Genomic DNA, 20,756 nt, shown 5'->3' with positions numbered 1-20,756 from the left:
GTAAAGCCTGGAGCGGAATTAGTGGAATGGTATCAAACACATGGCTTCCAGGTGTTTGATGCCGTTCCGGCCATTTATTATGAGCCATCCTCCCCTCTGTAGCCTCCACTGTTTCAGAGATACAGCGGACATTGTTATTTTTTTTATAGAGATAGGGTTTTGTTTCATTAAAGAGGAAATACAATATATAGACTACAGCAGTCCCTCTCCTGCTGTCTCCTCCTGTGACATTATTGCACAGACGTACACTCAGGGGAAGGTTTGCTGCAGAGCTACAGATTGGCTGTGTCCTGGCTGACAGGGTGAGGGGCTGCAAACACGCATCTTTTCCCACCCGGTCAGTCTCCATGGAAACCCTATCTCTCGCACATACATTAAACATATATGGATCAGACTTGTACGGTTTACAGAAACCGATTTGTGAGAATGTGTCCTCCATATTTGACTTTTATTTAACAACAGAGACTAGCAAAGCAAATCATTTTGCCTCATTTATACTGTACAATGTGTGTCACCTTTTAGAATCAACTATGTATTAGTGCTATAAACTGTATCATTATCATTTTGTATAGCCAAGCCATGGAACTGGTTTGGGCTGCCTGTGTTTACACAAGCAGCCCAATTCAGATAATTTATTTTTTTGGGCACAAATTGGTATTTTGACCAGTCAGATCTTTAGCCAATTATCTGGGCAAAACATGAGAATTGGGCTGCCTGTTTAAACGAAGCCTTAGTTTAATTAAATTAAATAAATACTTATTCACATGAACAATAGAAATTAGGTTAAGGGGAGCCCCTGGTGGTCACTGGTGGAACAACATGATCATGAATGTATGATGTAGCTTTTTCCAGTGGTAAGCACATGCTGTGCATGCTTCAGGGATGCTCAGAATAGGTTTCTGCTGTTCAGTATGTAGCTTAGCATCAGACAGAGTTAATTGCTTCTAGTTGTGCATGTCTACGCATTTACATGAGGTTGTTTTCTAATAGACATCTACATTTATTGATTCCTAAAATATAAACAAATGCAACATGCAACAATTTCAACGATTTTACTGAGTTACAGATCATGTAAGGAAATCAGTCAATTGAAATAAATTCATTTGGCCCTTATCTATGGATTTCACATGACTGGGAATGCAGATATGCATCAGTTGGTCAAAGACACCTAAAATAAAAGTAGGGTCATGGATCAGAAAACCAGTCAGTGTCTGGTGTGAACACCATTTGCCACATGCAGCACAACACATCTAATTTGCATAGAGTTGATCAGGCTGTTGATAGTGGCCTATGGAATGTTGTCCAACTCCTCTTCAATGGCTGTGCGAAATTGCTGGATATTGGCGGGAACTGGAGCATGCTGTCGTGCACGTCGATCCAGAGCATCCCAAACGTGCCAATGTCTTGTGAATATGCAGACCATGGAAGAACTGGGACATTTTCAGCTTCCAGAAATGATGTACAGATTCTTACGACATGGGTCTCTGCATTGTCATGTTGAAACATGAAGTGATAGCGGCGGATGAATGGCACGACAATAGGCCTCAGGATCTCGTCACGGTATCTCTGAGCATTCAAATTGACATAGATAAAATACAATTGTGTTTGTTGTGCGTCGCTTATACCTGCCCATACCATAACCCCACTGCCACTATGGGGCACTCTATTCACAACGTTGATATCAGCAAACCGCTGGCCCACACAACGCCATAAACGCGGTCGGTCATGTGCCTGGTAAAGTTGAAACTGGGATTCAGCCATGAAGCGTGCCAGTGGCCATCGAATGTGAGCAGTTGTCCACTGAAGTCGGTTACGACAGCGAACTGCAGTCAAGTCAAGACCCTGGTGAGGATGATGAGATGAGCTTCCCTGAGACGGTTTCTGAAAGTTTGTTCAGAAATTATTTGGTTGTGCAAACCCACAGTTTAATCAGCTGTCCAGGTGGTTGGTCTCAGACGATCCCGCAGGTGAAGAAGCCACATGTGGAGGTCCTGGACTGGCGTGATTGCACGTGGTCTGTGGTTGTGAGGCCGGTTGAACGTTCTGCCAAATTCTCTAAAATGAAATAGGAGGTGGCTTGTTGTAGAGAAATTAACATTCAATTCACTGGAAACAGCTCTGGTGGACATTCCTGCACTCAGCATGCCAATTGCACTGTCTCTCAAAACTTGAGACTTTTGCTGTGTGACAAAACTGCACAGTAGCCTTTTATTGCCCCCAGCACAAGGTGTACCTGTGTAATGATCATGCTGTTCAATCAGCTTCTTGATATGCCACACTTGTCAGGTGGATGGATTATCTTGGCAAAGGAGAAATGGTCACTATCAGTGATGTAAACAAATTTGTGCTCAACATTTGAGAGAAATAAGCTTTTTGTGCGTATGGAACATTTCTGGGATCTTTTATTTCAGCTCATGAAACATGGGACCAGCACTTTACATGTTGCGTTTGATACATTTGTTCAGTGTATAATGGTGGAAGGACTGTAAGGACTCTCAATGTTACAATAGCTTTACAGAAAGTGAAACGCTAGCCTTTGACTGGAGGTGTGGTCTAGACTAGACAAGCTTATTCCACCCCTCTCCATTGATATGTTGTGATTCCAGCGGCTCTTGTCTGTCTGTCTGGAGGAGCTATGTCCACTCAGTGAAGTTAAACCCAGGCCTGGAGTGAGATTAGCCCTTGAGATGAGTGGTGGCGGGGGGCATGCAATCACAACTAAGAGTATGCTAAATGAACTGCTTCCATCAGAGGCTCAACGTTTGATGTTGCTCCACTCCTCTTGAAGCCCCAAAGCGGTCTTCAACATTCTGTCAGTGACAGACTGGTAATGTGTTTGATGTTAAAGGGTGACCTCAGTTTATTGCTGGGGGTAGCAAGCCAAGGCAACTGGAAATGGGGCTCTTTCCAAAGGATGGTGTGACATCAACTACAGAAATGACCTGTGGAGTAAAACAGCTCACTCTCCTGTGTCAGTGTCTCTGACCGCTGACCACTACCAGGAAGTTCTGAGGTTTCAACTTCTACTCCTGGTCCCCTCCCACCCTCTGATCTCACATCAGACTGTGTAAATAGGGAGATTGAGTAGCTTGTTTCTGTTTGGTCTAAAAGCACATCTCTGACCTCTAACTCTGTCAGGGTCGTGTCACGATTTGGATGGATCACCTCCGATCCCCCATCAGGCCGAACAGCAAAGCCCTGAGAAGTGCCAACTTCAAAAGGAGCCTGTCTATTCTCTAGTTGGTGACCTGGGCACTTTTCAAGGCCTGGCTCAATGATTAACCTGGACTAGTTTGTGCATGTTGTGTTTTCCCTCCCGTCTGGCATTGTGTACACAGTGTGGCTGGATTGATTTCTGTCTCGCTCTGCCTTCATCTGTGAAGTTCCTTGAGGGGGATGTGTTGTGCAGAGTGGTGCAGTGTGTGTTTAAACACTGAGGCATGGCTGTCTCCTCTCATTAACACGTCTCACTGCAGGACAGCGCATACAAGCCGGGAAAGACCAGGAGGAATCATGAAAATGAAGTCACAGCAGCCCAGTGTTTCACAGATATGCCTGATGTTTTGAACACATGCTTCTCTGAACTCAACGCCACTTTAATTGCATTGCTTATAATTGATGAGTGCAGGAAACACAAGAAGGATTTCAATGGTCAGATTGTTGAAGCTAGAGTCCTTAGTTGCTACTTCCATTTTAGACTTATAATGTCATGAGATATACCCATTGATTCTTGAACAATATAACTTGTAAATGTGTCATGAGGTTAGTTCAACTGTCGTACCCCATCAGGCTTCAAAATATCAGCTTGTTTTTTACTCGGTTTACAAACTATGTAAACAAACACTGAATAGCCTCAAAACATGGTTAAAACTGTAATTATGATATCATAGATGGTCTGTCCTTGCATCCATAGCTCTATGAATTTGAGTGGTTACATTTCTCGAGGCCCGTCCCTTAGCTTTATACAAAAACGGAGGCGGGGTGTCCAGTGTTCCAAGGCTGATATTTGAAATGTCTCCAGGAAGGCCTCTATTGAGATGCTGTTGCATTGTGATGCTCATATCTGGCTGTGTCTCCTTCATTTACAGTCCAGTTTGAAGGGGCGGAGAAGTCCAGAATGTCGCCCACCAGGGAGGGTAAAGGAGGGCGTCCGCCCCGCATCCACTCCAGTTGCTGTCTGGTCAACACCAAGATGAGCTCTCTGGACCACTGCAGTGCTGCTCTGGGGGAACGCATTGACCCCTCCATGTCCCTGGAGAGCCAATTGTAAGTTATCCTCCCCTACCGTCTTTCTATCCACAGAATTATAATGACTAGTCATTCTATTCCTGTGATTCTCTCTATGGATTTGGTTATTTTGTGTTGGTGCTTCTGAGGTAGAGCTGTGGAGATATTTGATTGTTTTTTGATGTTAGATAAGACACCTTCTCCACTTGAAACTCTGCTATATCCTCCCTCTTCTCTCCACCCTGTAGCTGGTACCATGGAGCGATCAGCAGGACAGATGCGGAGTCTCTGCTGAGGCTGTGTAAAGAGGCCAGCTACCTGGTGAGGAACAGTGAGACCAGCAAGAACGACTTCTCCCTCTCACTCAAGTAAGACCCTTCCCATACATACTGTCCACTACACACAAGTAATCTGTGTACAGTTGATGACACCCTCTCACACACTAGAGAATATCCAGCACCTGCTGTGCCTTCAGAAGTATTCATACCTCTTTTGACTTATTCCATATTTTGTTGTTACAGCCTGAATTCAACATTTATTATTTAGATTTAATCCATTTTGATTTAATCCACATAATATCCCATAATAACAAAGTGAAAACATGTTTTTTTAAACGTTTGCAAACTTATTGAACATGAAATACGGAAATATCTCATTTACATAAGTATTCATACCCCTGCGCTATGACACTCCAAATTGAGCTCAGGTGCATCCAATTTCCTTTGATCATCCTTGAGCTGTCGCTACAACTTGATTGGAGTCCACCTGTGGCCAATTCAATTGTTTGGACATAATTTAGAAGGTAACACACCTGTCTGTATAAGGTCCCACAGTTGACAGTGCGTGTCAGAGCTGTCCATAGATCTCCGAGATCGAATTGTGATGAGGTATATATCTGGGGAAGGGTATAAAACAATTTCTAGAGTGTTGAAGGTTTCCAATAGCACAGTGGTCTCCATCATCGGGAAATTGAAAAAATATGGCACTACCCAGACTCTGCCTAGAGCTGGCCGTCCGACCGAACTGAGCAACCGGGCAACATGGACCTTGGTCAGGGAGGTGACCAAGATTGGTGAAGTACTGTGGAGACTGTTGTCCTTCTGACAGGTTCTCCTATCTCAGCCAAGAAACTCTGAAGTTCTGTCAGTGAACTTCAGAGTTTCTTGGCTGAGATGGGAGAACCTGTCAGAGGGACAACAGTCTCTACAGTACTTCACCAATCTGGGTTTTATGGTAGCGTGGTCAGACGGAAGCCGCTACTGAGAAAAAGGCACATGACAGCACGCCTAGAATTTGCAAAAACGCAAAAAAATGACATTCTAACAGTACAATGACCACAAGCATACAGCCAAAGCAACGGTGGAATGGTTTCAGAACAAGAATGTGAAAGTCCTTGAGTGGCCCAGCCAAGGCCGAGACTTGAATCACATGGTGCTTCTACAAAGTATTGACTTTATGTAAATTAGAGGTTTCATTTTCAATAAATGTGCATTTCTAAAAACATGTTTTGACTTTGTCTTATGTGTAGATGGGTGAGAGAAAAAATCGACTCAATCCATTTTGAATTCAGGCTGTAACACGACAAAATGTGGATTAAGTCGAGGGGTATGAATACTTTCTGAAGGCACTATATACAGTATGACACACACACACCCTCAGTGAAGTGTGTGTGTTCACGGGTTATCATAGAGTAGAGTTCAATAGATAGAGTACCAGGTCAACACACAGTACAGCACCATTATTCTGCCTCCAGGAGTCTTCCTCACCTCCTACCTACCTGCTGACTGTCTCTTCAGTATGGTTATACACATCACCTTTAAGAACCCTGTCCTTCTTAATGCCCTCCCACCTCCACCAGGTAACATCTCTAGCCCCGCGGACTTGCCCAGAACTGAATTCATAATGCCCCCCTAGCTGACCTCTGCCCCCTGACTGTGACCTGTCTCCAGGCCAGCGGAGGGTCCAGGGGACAGGCCCTGGTTGGTTTAGCCTGGTCTGACATTTAGCTGGAGGGTAGCTTAAAGGGTCTCACTGCACAGCTGGCATTCACCTCCACAGGGCAGTCACATCCCATCGACTCCGAAGGCTCTGAGGGCTCACACTACCGCAGGGAGCCAGCCAACTGATGAGTGTCAGCGGGCTGCCATTTCACCAGCACACAGCAATACCTGGCTGAGAAAAACATTTCACCACAGGGGCAGAGAAAGTGCCTCTGATATGAGCCGCAGAGAGGATAACCGCTCGAGTTATGGCCATGGAAGACAGTTGTACAGTATTATTGTCACCTTTCTTCAGATATAAACTGACATTTGTGCTCTTTTGTTATTCACAATAAAGCACATATCTGTCGATAAAGTCAGCGATAGATTAGATACGTTGCAGCAGGAGGAAAAACCGTTGCTGGGCCCGAGGACGCTCCTCGTCCGTCTGCTTTTGGCTCATCTCTGCTGGCAGGAGGAGATGATGCTGTCCAGAGCTGCTCCACTGCTTCTCACACTGACTGACTGCTCATTTCATTACCAGAGCTCTGGGACTCTGCTCTGGCCTGCCAGGGGACACACAGGGAATTAGACTGGTGGGCTTGATTGGAAAGACAGTGCTGGGCCATTGGCTGGACTGTCTGGTGCAGTAGGCTGGCAGGCCTTATTGGATAGACGGGGCTGGGGTTGTTTGGGGTGACTTTATTTAACTAGGCAAGTCAGTTAAGAACAAATTCTTATTTACAATGACGGCCTACCCCGGCCAAACCCGGACGACGCTGGGCCAATTGTGCGGAAACCTATGAGACTCCCAATCATGGCCGGATGTGATACATCCTAGATTCGAACCAGGGACTGTAGTGATGCCTCTTGCACTGAGATGCAGTGCCTCAGACCGCTGTGTCACTCGGAAGGTCACTAGGACACGTCCCATGCTGTGTCTGAGGGGGTGGAGGAGAGGAGTGTTGTTGATCTCCAGTAGCAGCTTTCCTTCTCAGCTAGAGCCCACGAACTGTGACCTTTCAGCCAGCAGCACTGAACCTCTGACCCTGTCAGTCCGGCTGCCTCCATGGCCAGTCACTGTAGTAGAAAGTCATATTGACTCTGAGTTCAAAGGTCAAACACGTAGACTTCTGAGTGTGTCTAGGACCACCAATGTCAATCCCAGAATAATGGGACTAATCCAGAAAGGAGTGATGGAATGAATTGTTCCGTGTCTGTGTGCTTTTGAACCATACATCATAGTTGTGTAAAAGGCTGTTTACAACACACTCTTTGTTGGACCTCCTGCACAGATCAGTGGAGATGTCATCCACACAGGACAGAGGGCAAAGGCAGGAAGGCAGATATTTCTAAACCGCTCTGGTGTGTGTGGTGGATCATGTGCCTGTGTCCTGCCAGCGTGACTGTGTTAGTTGTGCAGTACTGGTAGGAAGCAGAGGAGGTTGTAGGGTCATTCAGATCAACCCAGTAAACAATCAGCGGGTTGATTCATGGAGCCGGCAGTGGGGAGGGGGTGACATAGAGTTCAGTTGCTGAAACCTCTGTGGCAGAGGCTGGAAACCCAATGTGTAGGCCAGATACTCCATGTTGGCAGATGCTGAAACCTCTGTGGCAGAGGCTGGAAACCCAATGTGTAGGCCAGATACTCCATGTTGGCAGATGCTGAAACCTCTGTGGCAGAGGCTAGAAGACCCTGTGTTTAGATACTCCATGTCTGGAGCTGCTGAAATATTCATGGGGCCAATTTGGCGACACGTTTGTGCTTTGCATCATTGATGAAGGCCCAGACTTTCACAAACCACCAGTCCTGAGAGCCTTTTGACAGGGAAAGAGGGTACCTTGTTTGTCTCTCTTCCTCTCTCTCTCTCTCTCTCTCTCTCTCTCTCTCTCTCCTCTTCTCGCTGAAGATGAGTGGTCTTCTAGGTGCATAAAACACATTTAGCCTTTCACTGGTCTCTGAGAGCCGTAGCTCTCCCTCCTCCCCCAGGGAGGGTTTTTACACAGCCGGGTTTACGGGCTGACTGAGGTAGAAAATAAACCGTTGATGAAAGAGGAAAACAAAGATTTATGCAACAAAATGTGTTGATGCTACAACACATGAGAAACTAGAAAGCCTTGGAGTTGTAGAAAGAACAACAAAAGCTCTCCGTGTTGGCAGTTGAACTCATGTCAGGAGAGGCAAAAGTGTCTCAGGAAAGTGTCTTCTCTTTGTCTTTCTCGTGAGAGATATTCATGGGGCCATACGTCTCTTTGTCTTTCTTGTGAGAGACAGTTTCTCCCAGTTTGTTGTGGAGTGTGCAGTTCAGTGTGCGTGCAGTTCAGTGCGTTTTATTAATGCATGTTTTCTTCCTGGATATTACCCCAATTGGAACGGTTCCCAAATGAAACACGACAACAACACAGCTTTGTGTTATGTACATTATAGTTGACCTATAATGATCAGAACCAACCACATTCTTGTTTCTATAGTCACTCTCAACCACGAGGAACAGGTGTGGTCATGAGGAACAGGTGTGGTCATGTCCTGATCATGTCTGTAATCCTTCCAGTCAGACACGCTGTGTTTGTGGCTGCCACAGTATGTATTAAACCGGAAGAATAGCTATTCAGGACATTTCCTGTCCCACAATGCTTCATAAGGTCATGGCTTTCTTTCTGGATCATTATCTTCTGTTGGGTGAGTTTTGGCTTCTCTGAAGCCATGGATTTATTACATTGAAGCATCATTCGTGGTGCAGTCTAATATTTGTAGAGAGGTAGGTAGAGATAAACGATGATGGCTGTCAGCCTATTTCTCTGCTGTGAGGATGAGAGGGTTCAAGTGAAAGTCATAGACCCCGGTGAACAGGACACCAGACCTCCAGAGGGAAATTAATCCCGATTAGACAATAAAAGCGCACAACTAAATAGGATACGATAACAAACACAAAAGGCCCAGTCTTGTCAAAAATAGCCCTACATTTCTGTTATCAGACAGCAGTGAGTAGTGGTCTATTGCGCCATTGTCTCTGAGTCTCCACGGCGCTGAAACGCGATAAGCGTAGCTAAACGCTGACGGGGAAGAAAATCTTAGGGGGATTTTTAAAATGTTCCTATTGATGTGTTTAGCTTTTTAAGTGGTGTGCTCATGTAACCCAAGGCCTATCTCCTCAAGCTGTTGATAAATCAAACACACTTTGCCTTCAGAGTGGCCTCTCCTCTCCTGGCCCAGCTTAAGAAGCAGCAACACAGTGACTGCATCCCAAATTGGCACCCTAATTCCCTATATAGTGCACTACTTTTGGCCTAAGCCCTAAATGGGGAACAGGGTAATATTTTGGTATGTAGGCAGTGAACAGGCTGTGTGACTAGAGATATCTGTCCTCATCTACTCCAACCAATAAACTTTGATTTGATGAACATCCTAGTAATGACAGAGACGTATTCAACTGGAGGAGCTGGCTGGCTGATCAGGCTCAGTGATGGAGGAGGCTGAAACTAGCTGTATTTACTTCACTTTTATAGCAACAGAGAAACCCTGCAGTCTCCCTCAGCTCTCTTATAAAACGATCATCCACCTCTCCTCACGCTAGATACTCTCAATCTCCCTCGTTTCTTTTAGGGTCTCTGTCCCCCCCCCCCCCCTCTCCGACTCCTCTCTCCTTCGATCTCCCCCTCTCTAACCATACTTTTAGTGCAGAAACTATACATGTCAAGGCTGTGACTTGCCAGTCTTACAGCAGCAATGTGTTGAAGAGAAGATATGAGAGAATTCTTGTTGACTGTCCTTCATCTGCATTGGTCCTTACTAGTTTCACCGTGTCACACTAGGGTTTTGTCTCTTGGTTCATGAACTGATGAAAGATTTGACTTACAGTAAGTATTTGCCTCTGATGTTTTGAGAAATGTCATTTTTAATGGTTATTGTCCTGCAATTGAACCTGTTAAATTTCCCCTTGATCCTAAAGTTCTCTTCATGGCTTTGTTTCTGCTGGTGTCTTAGTGAGATACATTTGGAAAGCCTGAAGCCATATTAATTTATAAGATAAGGGAAGTATGGACATCTCATTTAAGATGCCCAGCAATTTGTGCTTTCTGCTGATAATGCACACGCATACACCAGCAGAGAGAATGGATAAGAAAACATATTTCCATCTTTGAATGCCACTCCCCTCTTATGGGAAAAGGAAGTAATTGCAGTTCATCACTGTCTCGCCTTTATTCCACAGTTTTTTTTTTATTTCTGTTGACAGGAGAGGTGACACCTGCTCTGCTAAATATTGTATATTTTTTCCTAACTGTGTAAATCCTCCGGGTGAGCTGATTCTGCAGTATCTTTGGCATTGCACAATGCAAACAGAAAAAAACTGTATCTGGGACCATGAGTCTGTGTTTAAAAAAAGAAAGAAATAAAAAGAAACAAAAAGTTTTCTGATAAATGGTCTCCTGAGGACTTTTCCGCTACCCACTCTCCCCCTCTACCTCACCATCTACCTCTTCTTCTCTCTCTCCCTTTTCCTCCTCTCCCCCTCTTCCTCTCTCTCTTTCTCCCCTCTACCTCATCATGTCCCTCTTTCTCTCACTTTCCTTCCTCTCTCTCTCTCTCTCATCCCTCTCTCTTCCTCTTCTCCACTCCTCCTCTCCTTCTCCTTCTATGTGATCAAAGGCCTGTGTCACTGCCCTTCTCCCTGCAGCTTCTGTCTAGTGCAGCATAATGGGTTTTATACAGCCACATTTCTCATTAAGACAAGGCTCCAGAGCAGGAGATTACTTAAGAGCTGTAAAGCACACAGATCCAAGGCTCCGGCTCAGCCCTAGAAATACCGAAGGGAGCACAGCCCAGGGAGCTTTTCATTTGCTCTGCATTTATTAACTGGTGTAGCCTAAGTGATTCTTCCTGGCTGCTCATTAGACTTGTAGCACTCTCTACTTACTGTACGTATGAGCACGCAGTATGTGACCTGGGTTCTAAACCAGCCCTACTGTACTGCATCGGCTGGGAATGATCTGTCACACTGTACCGCTGGGAGATAAAGCATTCATTGTTTTTGGAGCTGAAATAATGTTTTCTCTCTCCTTCTAGGAGTAGCCAGGGCTTCATGCACATGAAGCTGTCGAGGACGAAGGAGAACAAGTACATCCTGGGTCAGAACAGCTGTCCCTTCGACAGTGTCCCCGAGATCATCCACTTCTACTCCAGCCGCAAGCTGCCCATCAAGGGGGCCGAGCACATGTCCCTGCTCTACCCAGTGGCCATCAGGACACTATAGTGACACGTCCTTCCCCAAAGGTCACACAGGGGTCAGGGGTCAGATGCCCTCTCCTGCCACCTCCCATGGGAAATCCTGTCGCTCTGCCTTTCTCCTTCTGTCTGATTGGTCTGAAGGACAGAGTTCAAGTTGGCGGAAGAGGCAGGGATGATGATGATGATGATGATGATAACACAGCTCACCTGTCATCACCCACCTGATCCCAGACCAGCTATTAACTTTTTGTTTGTACTTGCTACAACATTATCATTGCATCATTGACTGACACATTATCTGCTGACGAGCATTGTTTCACTGATCCCACAGCTGCTTCCTCAACAGTACCACTCTGTACCAATCTCCTCCACACAAGACCTGTTCGTATTGGATTTGGCTCCATGTTATGCTGAAAGTGTTTATTTAGTGAGGGGAAGCTAAAGATTGTAATGCCCTTTATAAAGGAAGTGGGGAAGGCACATTAATGTATTGGAGTTGGGTTATATATGGGCACTCTACAGTGGCCGGCAAACTCAATAAACCTGCCCTGTGTGAATACTTTCCCCATCAGTGCAACAACAGTTTAGTGTTTAAGTGCTATAAGGTCTACAGACTGACGTCTCTGTCTATTCCCGGGACTGTAATTTCTGATATCCTTCACCACGGGTGTCCCATTGGTAGGACAGTGTAAGTACAGCTCTGGTTTGACAGTCAGCAGACTGATAGATGGATAACTATGTTACACAGCAGTAGCACCATTGGCTAAATGAGCCAGAGATGGGTGCCTAGTCTCAAAATGGGCTAAATTACCTTCCCAATCTGCCATCATCTTTGTATGGGTAGAATGGAATATGCCTGCATTGTCTACCTCAGAAAATCAATTTCATTCGTGAATCTGCAGATCAATAGGTACAATGGGATTGCAGATATTGATCCAACCCCCACCATGCAACTCCGATTCCCAACAAATTGCATCTATGGTTTAAGAATATGTTTTTGCATAAACCAGTCAATCAGATAATGTTTTTGTTTCTTTTTTAAAAACTACATTTTACAGATCAGCATTTGTATGTATAGTCACTATGAAATTGTGTGATGTCCGTAACAAATGTTTGGTTAATGCCTTATAATGCATGGGTTGAATCAGTCGGATTAGATCCGCTGATTTCTAGAGTTCTGCTTCTTTCAACGATTGTTCTGTGACTGTAATTTATTCTGGGGTAATTCTTCTTATTACAGATGTGTTACTCCTCTCTGTGAAGGCCTGCCTCGTGGCATCCAGCCCTCACTATTCTCTGCCATGTGATCGTGTTTGGCCAGAGCTTGAACACCCCGGACCTGGTCTCATATACTGTGGTGCTTCGCTTTGTGTTTTAGTCAGTTCTGCTTCATGTGTCCAACTGCCTCTGTGGCCTGACTCTGACTCTGAGACACTGATGAGTAATGGTGTCTCGTGACCAATGGGATTGTCCAGCCTCACATAAAGACTGTCTGTAGAAGCCCCATGGACCAATCGGAGGATTCCATTTTCCTGGATGAACTCAGACCTCCAGTCTGTCATAACCCATCTATTTGTTGGAATTATTTAATACACACCTTGGCTTCTCCCCTGAACCAGAGGGACTGACGTGTCTTTTAACATCTAAATGTTAATAAGGAGAGTGCTGAAGCATGCTATGCAATCCCATAGCCAGTAGGTGGCATCATTGCAGATGTGGAAATCAAAGTCTGTCCTCCAATTGGCATTTCCAGGGAATTATGAGTGTTTGCTGGAGGTGAATTGATTCTGTTGGTAAGATAAGGGAACAAGTCAAGTAGGGTTGCATACAGCAGCAATGGTTCCCAAACTTTTTTGGTTACTGTACCACCAACTGAATTTTACTCTGCCCGGAGTACACCTGAAGTACCCCCTCATGGCAGGTTTAGGAGTTTGTCAATGTAATGATTAGACTATCCCACACCTTCATGAGGTAACTGATGTTGACGGAGAGGGCCATTGTATGTAATGGAGGGAAATTCTGCTCACATTTTATTAATTAAATAAATATATCAGTACCAGTCAAAGGTTTGGACACACCTACTCATTCAAGGGTTTTTCTTTATTTTTTACTATTTTCTACATTGTAGAATAATAGTGAAGACATCACAACTATGAAATAACACATATAGAATTATGTCGTAACCAAAAAAGTGTTAAACAAATCAAAATATATTTGAGATTCTTCAAAGTAGCCACCCTTTGCCTTGACAGCTTTGCACACTCTTGGCATTCTCTCAACCAGCTTCATGAGGAATGCTTTTTCAACAGTCTTGAAGGAGTTCCCACATATGCTGAGCACTTGTTGGATGCTTTTCCTTCACTCTGTGGTCCAACTCAAACCATCTCAATTGGGCTGAGGTCAGGTGATTCAGTACGCCATCACTCTCCTTATTGGTCAAGTAGTCCTTACACAGCCTGTAGGTGTGTTTTAGGTCATTGTCCTGTTGAATAACAAATTATTGTCCCACTAAGTGAAAAGCAGAAACCATATCGCTGCAGAATGTTGTGGTAGCCATGCTTGTTAAGTGTGCCTTGAATTCTAAATAAATCACAGACAGGGTCACCAGCAAAGCATCACACATCCTCCTCCATGCTTCACGGTGGGATCCACACATGTGGAGATCATCCATTCACCTACTCTGGGTTTCTCAAAGAGACAGCTGTTGGAACCAAAAGTCTCAAATTTGGACTCATCAAACCAAAGGACAGATTTCTACCGGTCTAATGTCCATTGCTCGTGTTTCTTGACCCAAGCAAGTCTATTCTTCTTATTTGTGTCCTTTAGTAGTGGTTACTTTGCAGCAATTCGACCATGAGGGCCTGATTCACACAGTCTCATCTGAACAGTTGATGTTGAGTTGTGTCTGTTACTTGAACTCTGTGAAGCATTTATTTGGGCTGCAATCTGATGTGCAGTTAACTCTAATGAATTTATCCACTGCAGCAGAGGTAACTCTGGTCTTTCATTCCTGTGGCGGTCCTCATGAGAACCAGTTTAATCATAGAGCTTGATGGTTGTTGCGACTGCACTTGAAGAAACTTTCAAAGTTCTTGAAAAGTTCTGCATTGACTGACCTTCATGTCATAAAGTAATAATGGACTGTCATTTCTCTTTGCTTATTTGAGATGTTCTTGCCATAATATGGACCCTATTTGGTGAAAGACCATCTTCTGTATACCACCCCTACCTTGTCACAACACAACTGATTGGCTCAAACGCATTAAGAAGGAAAGAAATTCCACAAATTAAGTTTTAACAAGGCAGACCTATTAATTGAAATGCATTCCAGGTGACTACTTCATGAAGCTGGTTGAGAGAATGCCAAGCATGTGCAAAGCTGTCATTAAGGCAAAGGGTGGCTATTTGAAGAATCTCAAATATAAAATATATTTTGATTTGTTTAACACCTTTTTTTGGTTATTTCGTGATTCCATATGTGTTATTTCATAGTTTTGATGTCTTCACTATTATTCTACAATGTATAAAATAGTAAAAATAAAGAAAAATCCTTGAATGAGTAGGTGTGTCCAAACTTTTGACTGTGTGTGTGTGTGTGTGTGTGTGTGTGTGTGTGTGTATGTATATATATATATATATTACACACACACACACACAGTTGTGGCCAAAAGTTTTGAGAATGACAAATATTAATTTTCACAAAGTCTGCTGCCTCAGTTTGTATGATGGCAATTTGCATATACTTCAGAATGTTATGAAGAGTGATCAGATGAATTGCAATTAATTGCAAAGTCCCTATTTGCCATGTAAATCCCTTCCAAAAAAATTCCACTGCATTTCTGCAGAAGGCTTCAGGGCACCCAAGAAAGTCCAGCAAGCGCCAGGACTGTCTCATAAAGTTGATTCAGCTGCGGGCTCGGGGCACCACCAGTACAGAGCTTGCTCAGGAATGGCAGCAGGCAGGTGTGAGTGCATCTGCACGCACAGTGAGGTGAAGACTTTTGGAGGATGGACTGGTGTCAAGAAGGGCAGCAAAGAAGCCACTTCCCTCCAGGAAAAACATCAGGGACAGACTGATATTCTGCAAAAGGTACAGGGATTGGACTGCTGAGGACTGGGGTAAAGTCATTTTCTCTGATGAATCCCCTTTCCGATTGTTTGGGGCATCCGGAAAAAAGCTTGTCCGGAGAAGACAAGGTGAGCGCTACCATCAGTCCTGTGTCATGCCAACCGTAAACCATCCTGAGACCATTCATGTGTGGGGTTACTTCTCAGCCAAGGGAGTGGGCTCACTCACAATTTTGCCTAAGAACACAGCCATGAATAAAGAATGGTACCAACACATCCTCCGAGAGCAACTTCTCCCAACCATCCTGGAACAGTTTGGTGACGAACAATGCCTTTTCCAGCATGATGGAGCACCTTGCCATAAGGCAAAAGTGATAACGAAGTCGCTCGGGGAACCACACATCGATATTTTGTGTCCATGGCCAGGAAACTCCCCAGACCTTAATCACTTTGAGAACTTGTGGTCAATCCTCAAGAGGCGGGTGGACAAAAAAAAACACAATTTCTGACAAACTCCAAGCATTGATTATGCAAGAATGGGCTGCCATCAGTCAGGATGTGGCCCAGAATTTAAAAAGAAGGGTCAACACTGCAAATATTGACTCTTTGCATCAACTTCATGTAAGAGTCAATAAAGGTCTGACACTTATGAAATGCTTGTAATTATACTTCAGTATTCCATAGTAACATCTGACAAAAATATCTAGACACTGAAGAAGCAAACTTTTTGGAAATGTGTATTTGTGTCATTCTCAACTTTTGGCCATGAGTGTGTGTGTGTGTGTGTGTATTCAGACCCCTTTGTTAAAAATTGTTACGTTACAGCCTTGTTCTAAAACGGATTAAATAATTTATTAATAACAATCTACACACAATACCCCCTAATGACAAAGTGAAAAGTTTTTTCATTTTTGCACATTTATAAAAAATGAACAGACCGTTTTCAGACCCTTTGCTATGAGACTCGAAATTGAGCTCAGGTGCAGCCTGTTTCCATTGATCATCCTTGATGTTTCAACACCTTGATTGGAGTCCATTTGTGGTAAATAAAATTGTTTGGACATGATTTGGCAAAGCACACACGGGTCTATGTAAGGTCCCATAGTTGACAGTGCATGTCAGAGCAAACACCAAGCCATGAGGTTGAAGGAATTGTCCATAGAGCTATGAAACAGGATTGTGTCAAGGCACAGATCTGGGGAAGGATACCAAAAAAAATCTGTAGTGTTGAAGGTCCCCAAGAACACAGTGGCCTCCATCATTCTTAAATGGAACAAGTTTGGAACCACCAAGACTCTTCCTAGAGCTGGGCCGCCCAGCCAAACTGAGCAATCGGTGGAGAAGAGCCTTGGTCAGGGAGGTGACCAAGAACCCGATGGTCACTCTGAAAGAGCTCCAGAGTTCATCTGTGGAGATGGGAGAACCTTACAGAAGGACAACCATCTACACAGTACTCAACCAATCAGGCCTTTGTGGTAGAGTGGCCAGACTGAAGCCACTCCTCAGTAAAAGGCACATGACAGCCCGTTTGGAGTTTGCCAAAAGGCACCCAAAGACTCTCAGACCGTAAGAAGCAAGATTCTTTGGTCTGATAAACCCAACATTGAACTCTTTGGCGAAGACTCACACAGCCAAGACAATGCAGGAGTGGCTTCGGGACAAGTCTCTGAATGTCCTTGAGTGGCCCAGCCAGAGTCCGGACTTGAACCCGATCAAACATCTCTGGAGAGACCTGAAAATGACTGTGCAGCGACGCCCCCCATCTAACCTAACAGAGCTTGAGAGGATCTTCATAAAAAAATGGGAGAAACTCCCCAAATACAGGTGTACCAAGCTTGTAGCGTCATACCCAAGAAGACTCAAGACTGTATTCTCTGCCAAGGTTCTTCAACAAAGTTCCGAGTGGCGCGTCAAAATACTTATGTAAATGTGATATTTTCATGTTTTTTTAATTTGCAAAAATGTCTACATTTGTTTTTGCTTTGTCGTTATGGGGTATTGTGTAAATTTGATGAGGGAAAAAAATGATTTAATCCAGTTTAGAATAAGGCTATAATGTAACAAAATTTGGAAAAAGTCAAGGGGTCTAAATACTTTCCGAATGCACTATATGTCTTAATGTTCCTGTGTGGCAGAGATGAAACATAAAGAAGAGGAGGATCTTTATTCAGGGCTGCTGACAGATGCATGTTACTGTAGGCAAGGTCCCACGTACGTTGTCCACGCTGCACGGAGGAAGTCCCCTCGCCTGACTAGGAGGGAGGAAGGGAGGTGATTCTGGAAGGCAGAGAAGGAGCTTTGTCTCAATCAGCAGACTCACTCTTCACATTATGTCTCTCTGGGAACCTGGACTAGTCCTTCTCACCCTCAAAGAAGTGTGTGCGTGTTGCCATCAGCCATAGACTTACTCGGTGTCTCTCTAGCCACTGAGGTCAAGTGGTTTTAATGCTTTTGTGTACATTTTCTTCCCGTGTATGTATTCACTACTATAACATATCTGTACAGTCCCTCATTGCCAAATGTATATACTGAATGTATTGTATGGGGACATAGAGGCATCAAGTTTCAACCTAAATAAAGTAGAGTTTGAGTCCAAACCCTCAGTCTTTTGTCTCTTTCTTGATGCTGCGACAAACATGTCACCCAAAAAAGTTGCATCCAAACGGTATTTGGTAAATAACTCAATACCGTTGTGATTACCAGTTACCATGTTAAAGGTCTATTCAATGGTAAGTGCCATAGAGCCGCTCTCTGTTGGTTGAGTCAAGGATGGGGTATTGCAAGAATAGTAAAAGAGGATAAAGTCACTGCCGTCAACCTAGTAGTGAATGGTCATCTGCTCCACCACACGATCCCAACCCAGTTCTCACTGCACACCGGCCGGCCGTGATATTATAGTGATATCTTCTAATCAAATGGCTACCCAGACTATTTTCACCCCCCCCTCCTCTTTTACACAGCTGATACTCCATGTTATCATCTATGCATAGCCACTTTAATAACTACCTACCTACATGTACACTACCATTCAAAAGATTGGGGTCACTTAGAAATGTACTTTTTTTTTGTCCATTAGTGACATCAAATTGATCAGAAATAGAGTGTAGACATTGTTAATGTTGTAATTTACTATTGCAGCTGGATACGGCTGATTTTTAATGGAATATCTACATAGGCGTACAGAGGCCCATTATCAGCACCCATCACTCCTGTGTTCCAATGGCACGTTGTGTTAGCTAATCCAAGTTTATCATTTTAAAAGGCTAATTGATAATTAGAAAACCCTTTTGCAATTATGTTAGCACAACTGAAAACGGTTGTGCTGATCAAAGAAACAATAAAACTGGCCTTCTTTAGACTAGTTGAGTATCTGGAGCATTTGTAGGTTCGATTATAGGCTCAAAATGGTCAGAAATAAAGAACTTTCTTCTGAAACTCGTCAGTCTATTCTTGTTCTCAGACATTAAGGCTATTCCATGCGAGAAATTGCCAAGAAACTGAAGATCTCGTACAACACTGTGTACTACTCCCTTCACAGAACAGTGCAAACTGGTTCTAACCAGAATAGAAAGAGGAGTGTGAGGCCCCGGTGCACAACTGAGCAAGAGGACAAGTACATTAGAGTGTCTAGTTTGAGAAACAGACACCTCACAAGTCCCCAACTGGCAGCTTCATTAAATAGTACCCGCAAAATATCAGTCTCAACGTCAACAGTGAAGAGGTGACTCCGGGGTGCTGGCCTTCTATGCAGAGTTCATCTGTCCAGTGTCTGTGTTCTTTTGCCCATCTTAATCTTTTCTTTTTATTGGCCAGTCTGAGATATGGCCTTTCTAAGTGAACCCAAAATTTTGAATGGTAGTGTACATATTACCTCAACTAACCGGTGTCCCCGCACATTGACTCTGTACCGGTACCCCCCTGTATATAGTCCCACTATTGTTATTTTACTGCTTTTCTTTAATTATTTGTTACTTTTATTTATTATTCTAAACCCATATTTTTTTTTAAACTGCATTGTTGGTTAGGGGCTCGTAAGTAAGCATTTCACTGTATTCGGCGCATGTGACTGGTGAAATTTCAATTTATTTGATTTAATTAACTAACCCAAGATCTGTACAGAGGAAATTTATGAATTGCTGTGTATGCCAAACACGGTCTGAGTCGGTCTCTAGCGTCTTTCTTCGAGAGCATACTTAATTCATGTATGAATAAACAACTACAGGAGAGCTCTGAGAGACAGAGAACAGCGGTTGAGATTACAGAGAACACACCCTGGGCTTTGATGGTGATGGTGCTAGAGAATCCTTCATTTAAACACAAGCGCACAGCGTGGCTTTAACAAGCAGACCAGACGGCCTGGGGATTCGGGCCACGTGGCTTTGATGCTCTACTTTTGGAGAACACAGGCCCATATATGTCTGTCTGAATGCTCAGTGTTTCTGCTCCTGAAAGGGAAGCAGTGTTTGAGTTAGCATGCTCCTCTCCCCAGCTCTCCTCCTGTTGCCTTCTGTTAGTAGGTGAGGCTAGATCAATGTGTAAACATCCTTTCAGAGCCTCACAATGGAGCCAAGCTGGCCTATAAAGTCTGCAGTGTTTTCTATTACACACAGCTTGTATGAAGAGACAGAGGACAGACAGATGGATGTTACCACCGACAACCAAAAGCAATAAAGAGAAGGCAGGGAATGTGTGATCCACCTCTTTCGTGAAAGTGTGGAGAAATATTTTCCATGCAAAGTTGACATAACTGCAATGAACTAGTTTGTTGATACTTGAACAGAAGTGTGTTCATATACTCTCCTGAGAATCCATCCAAGGTGATTTAGGGTATTGCTGTTTTGTTTAGATGAACGTCTAAATCTTATTCAGACACTCTTATCGTTCTCTACCACACAGCAGCTTCATGGTGGTCCTTCCAGCTGCTCTGGAGAGATGTGTCATTTCTAACCTTTCTCCCACTGCTGCGATATCACCCTCTTCCAGGGATTAGAAACCCACCAAGGGTTAAAACACCCACCAAGGGTTAAAACACCTGAGAGGAAATGCATCAAAGCGTCCTTTGGTGGACAAAAGAGCATCCACAGGCCTGAAAGACATGGCTTGAAAGCAGCAATGAACGCAGACGGATAGAAAAAATGGCCCTTGTCCATCACCAACTCATTTCATATTCAGCCCAGTCATGCCTGACAGAAAGCAAGCTCAGGTAAACAGACTTGATGCTAATAACACATGAACTGCATCATTTAAAAAGACAA

The 20,756-nt window shown here is 44.0% G+C and overlaps 1 protein-coding gene across 2 annotated transcripts in view; it reads left to right on the top strand.

The window, feature by feature from the left end:
• The window catches only part of LOC110526338 (SH2 domain-containing adapter protein F), a 132,892-nt gene extending 120,442 nt beyond the window's left edge, over positions 1–12,450 (top strand). For both annotated transcript variants that reach the window (XM_036980692.1, XM_036980691.1), the window contains 3 exons: positions 4,089–4,266; positions 4,476–4,595; positions 11,272–12,450. In XM_036980692.1, coding sequence (XP_036836587.1) covers positions 4,089–4,266; positions 4,476–4,595; positions 11,272–11,458 — 485 coding nt within the window. In that variant the 3' untranslated portion in view covers positions 11,459–12,450. The remainder of the gene's footprint in view (positions 1–4,088; positions 4,267–4,475; positions 4,596–11,271) is intronic.
• The last annotated feature ends 8,306 nt before the right edge of the window (positions 12,451–20,756 follow it).

The sequence above is a fragment of the Oncorhynchus mykiss genome, chromosome 6 (assembly GCF_013265735.2).
Source record: "Oncorhynchus mykiss isolate Arlee chromosome 6, USDA_OmykA_1.1, whole genome shotgun sequence".
NCBI classification, from domain to species: Eukaryota; Metazoa; Chordata; class Actinopteri; order Salmoniformes; family Salmonidae; genus Oncorhynchus; species Oncorhynchus mykiss.
This window is presented reverse-complemented; position numbering and strand designations above follow the sequence as displayed.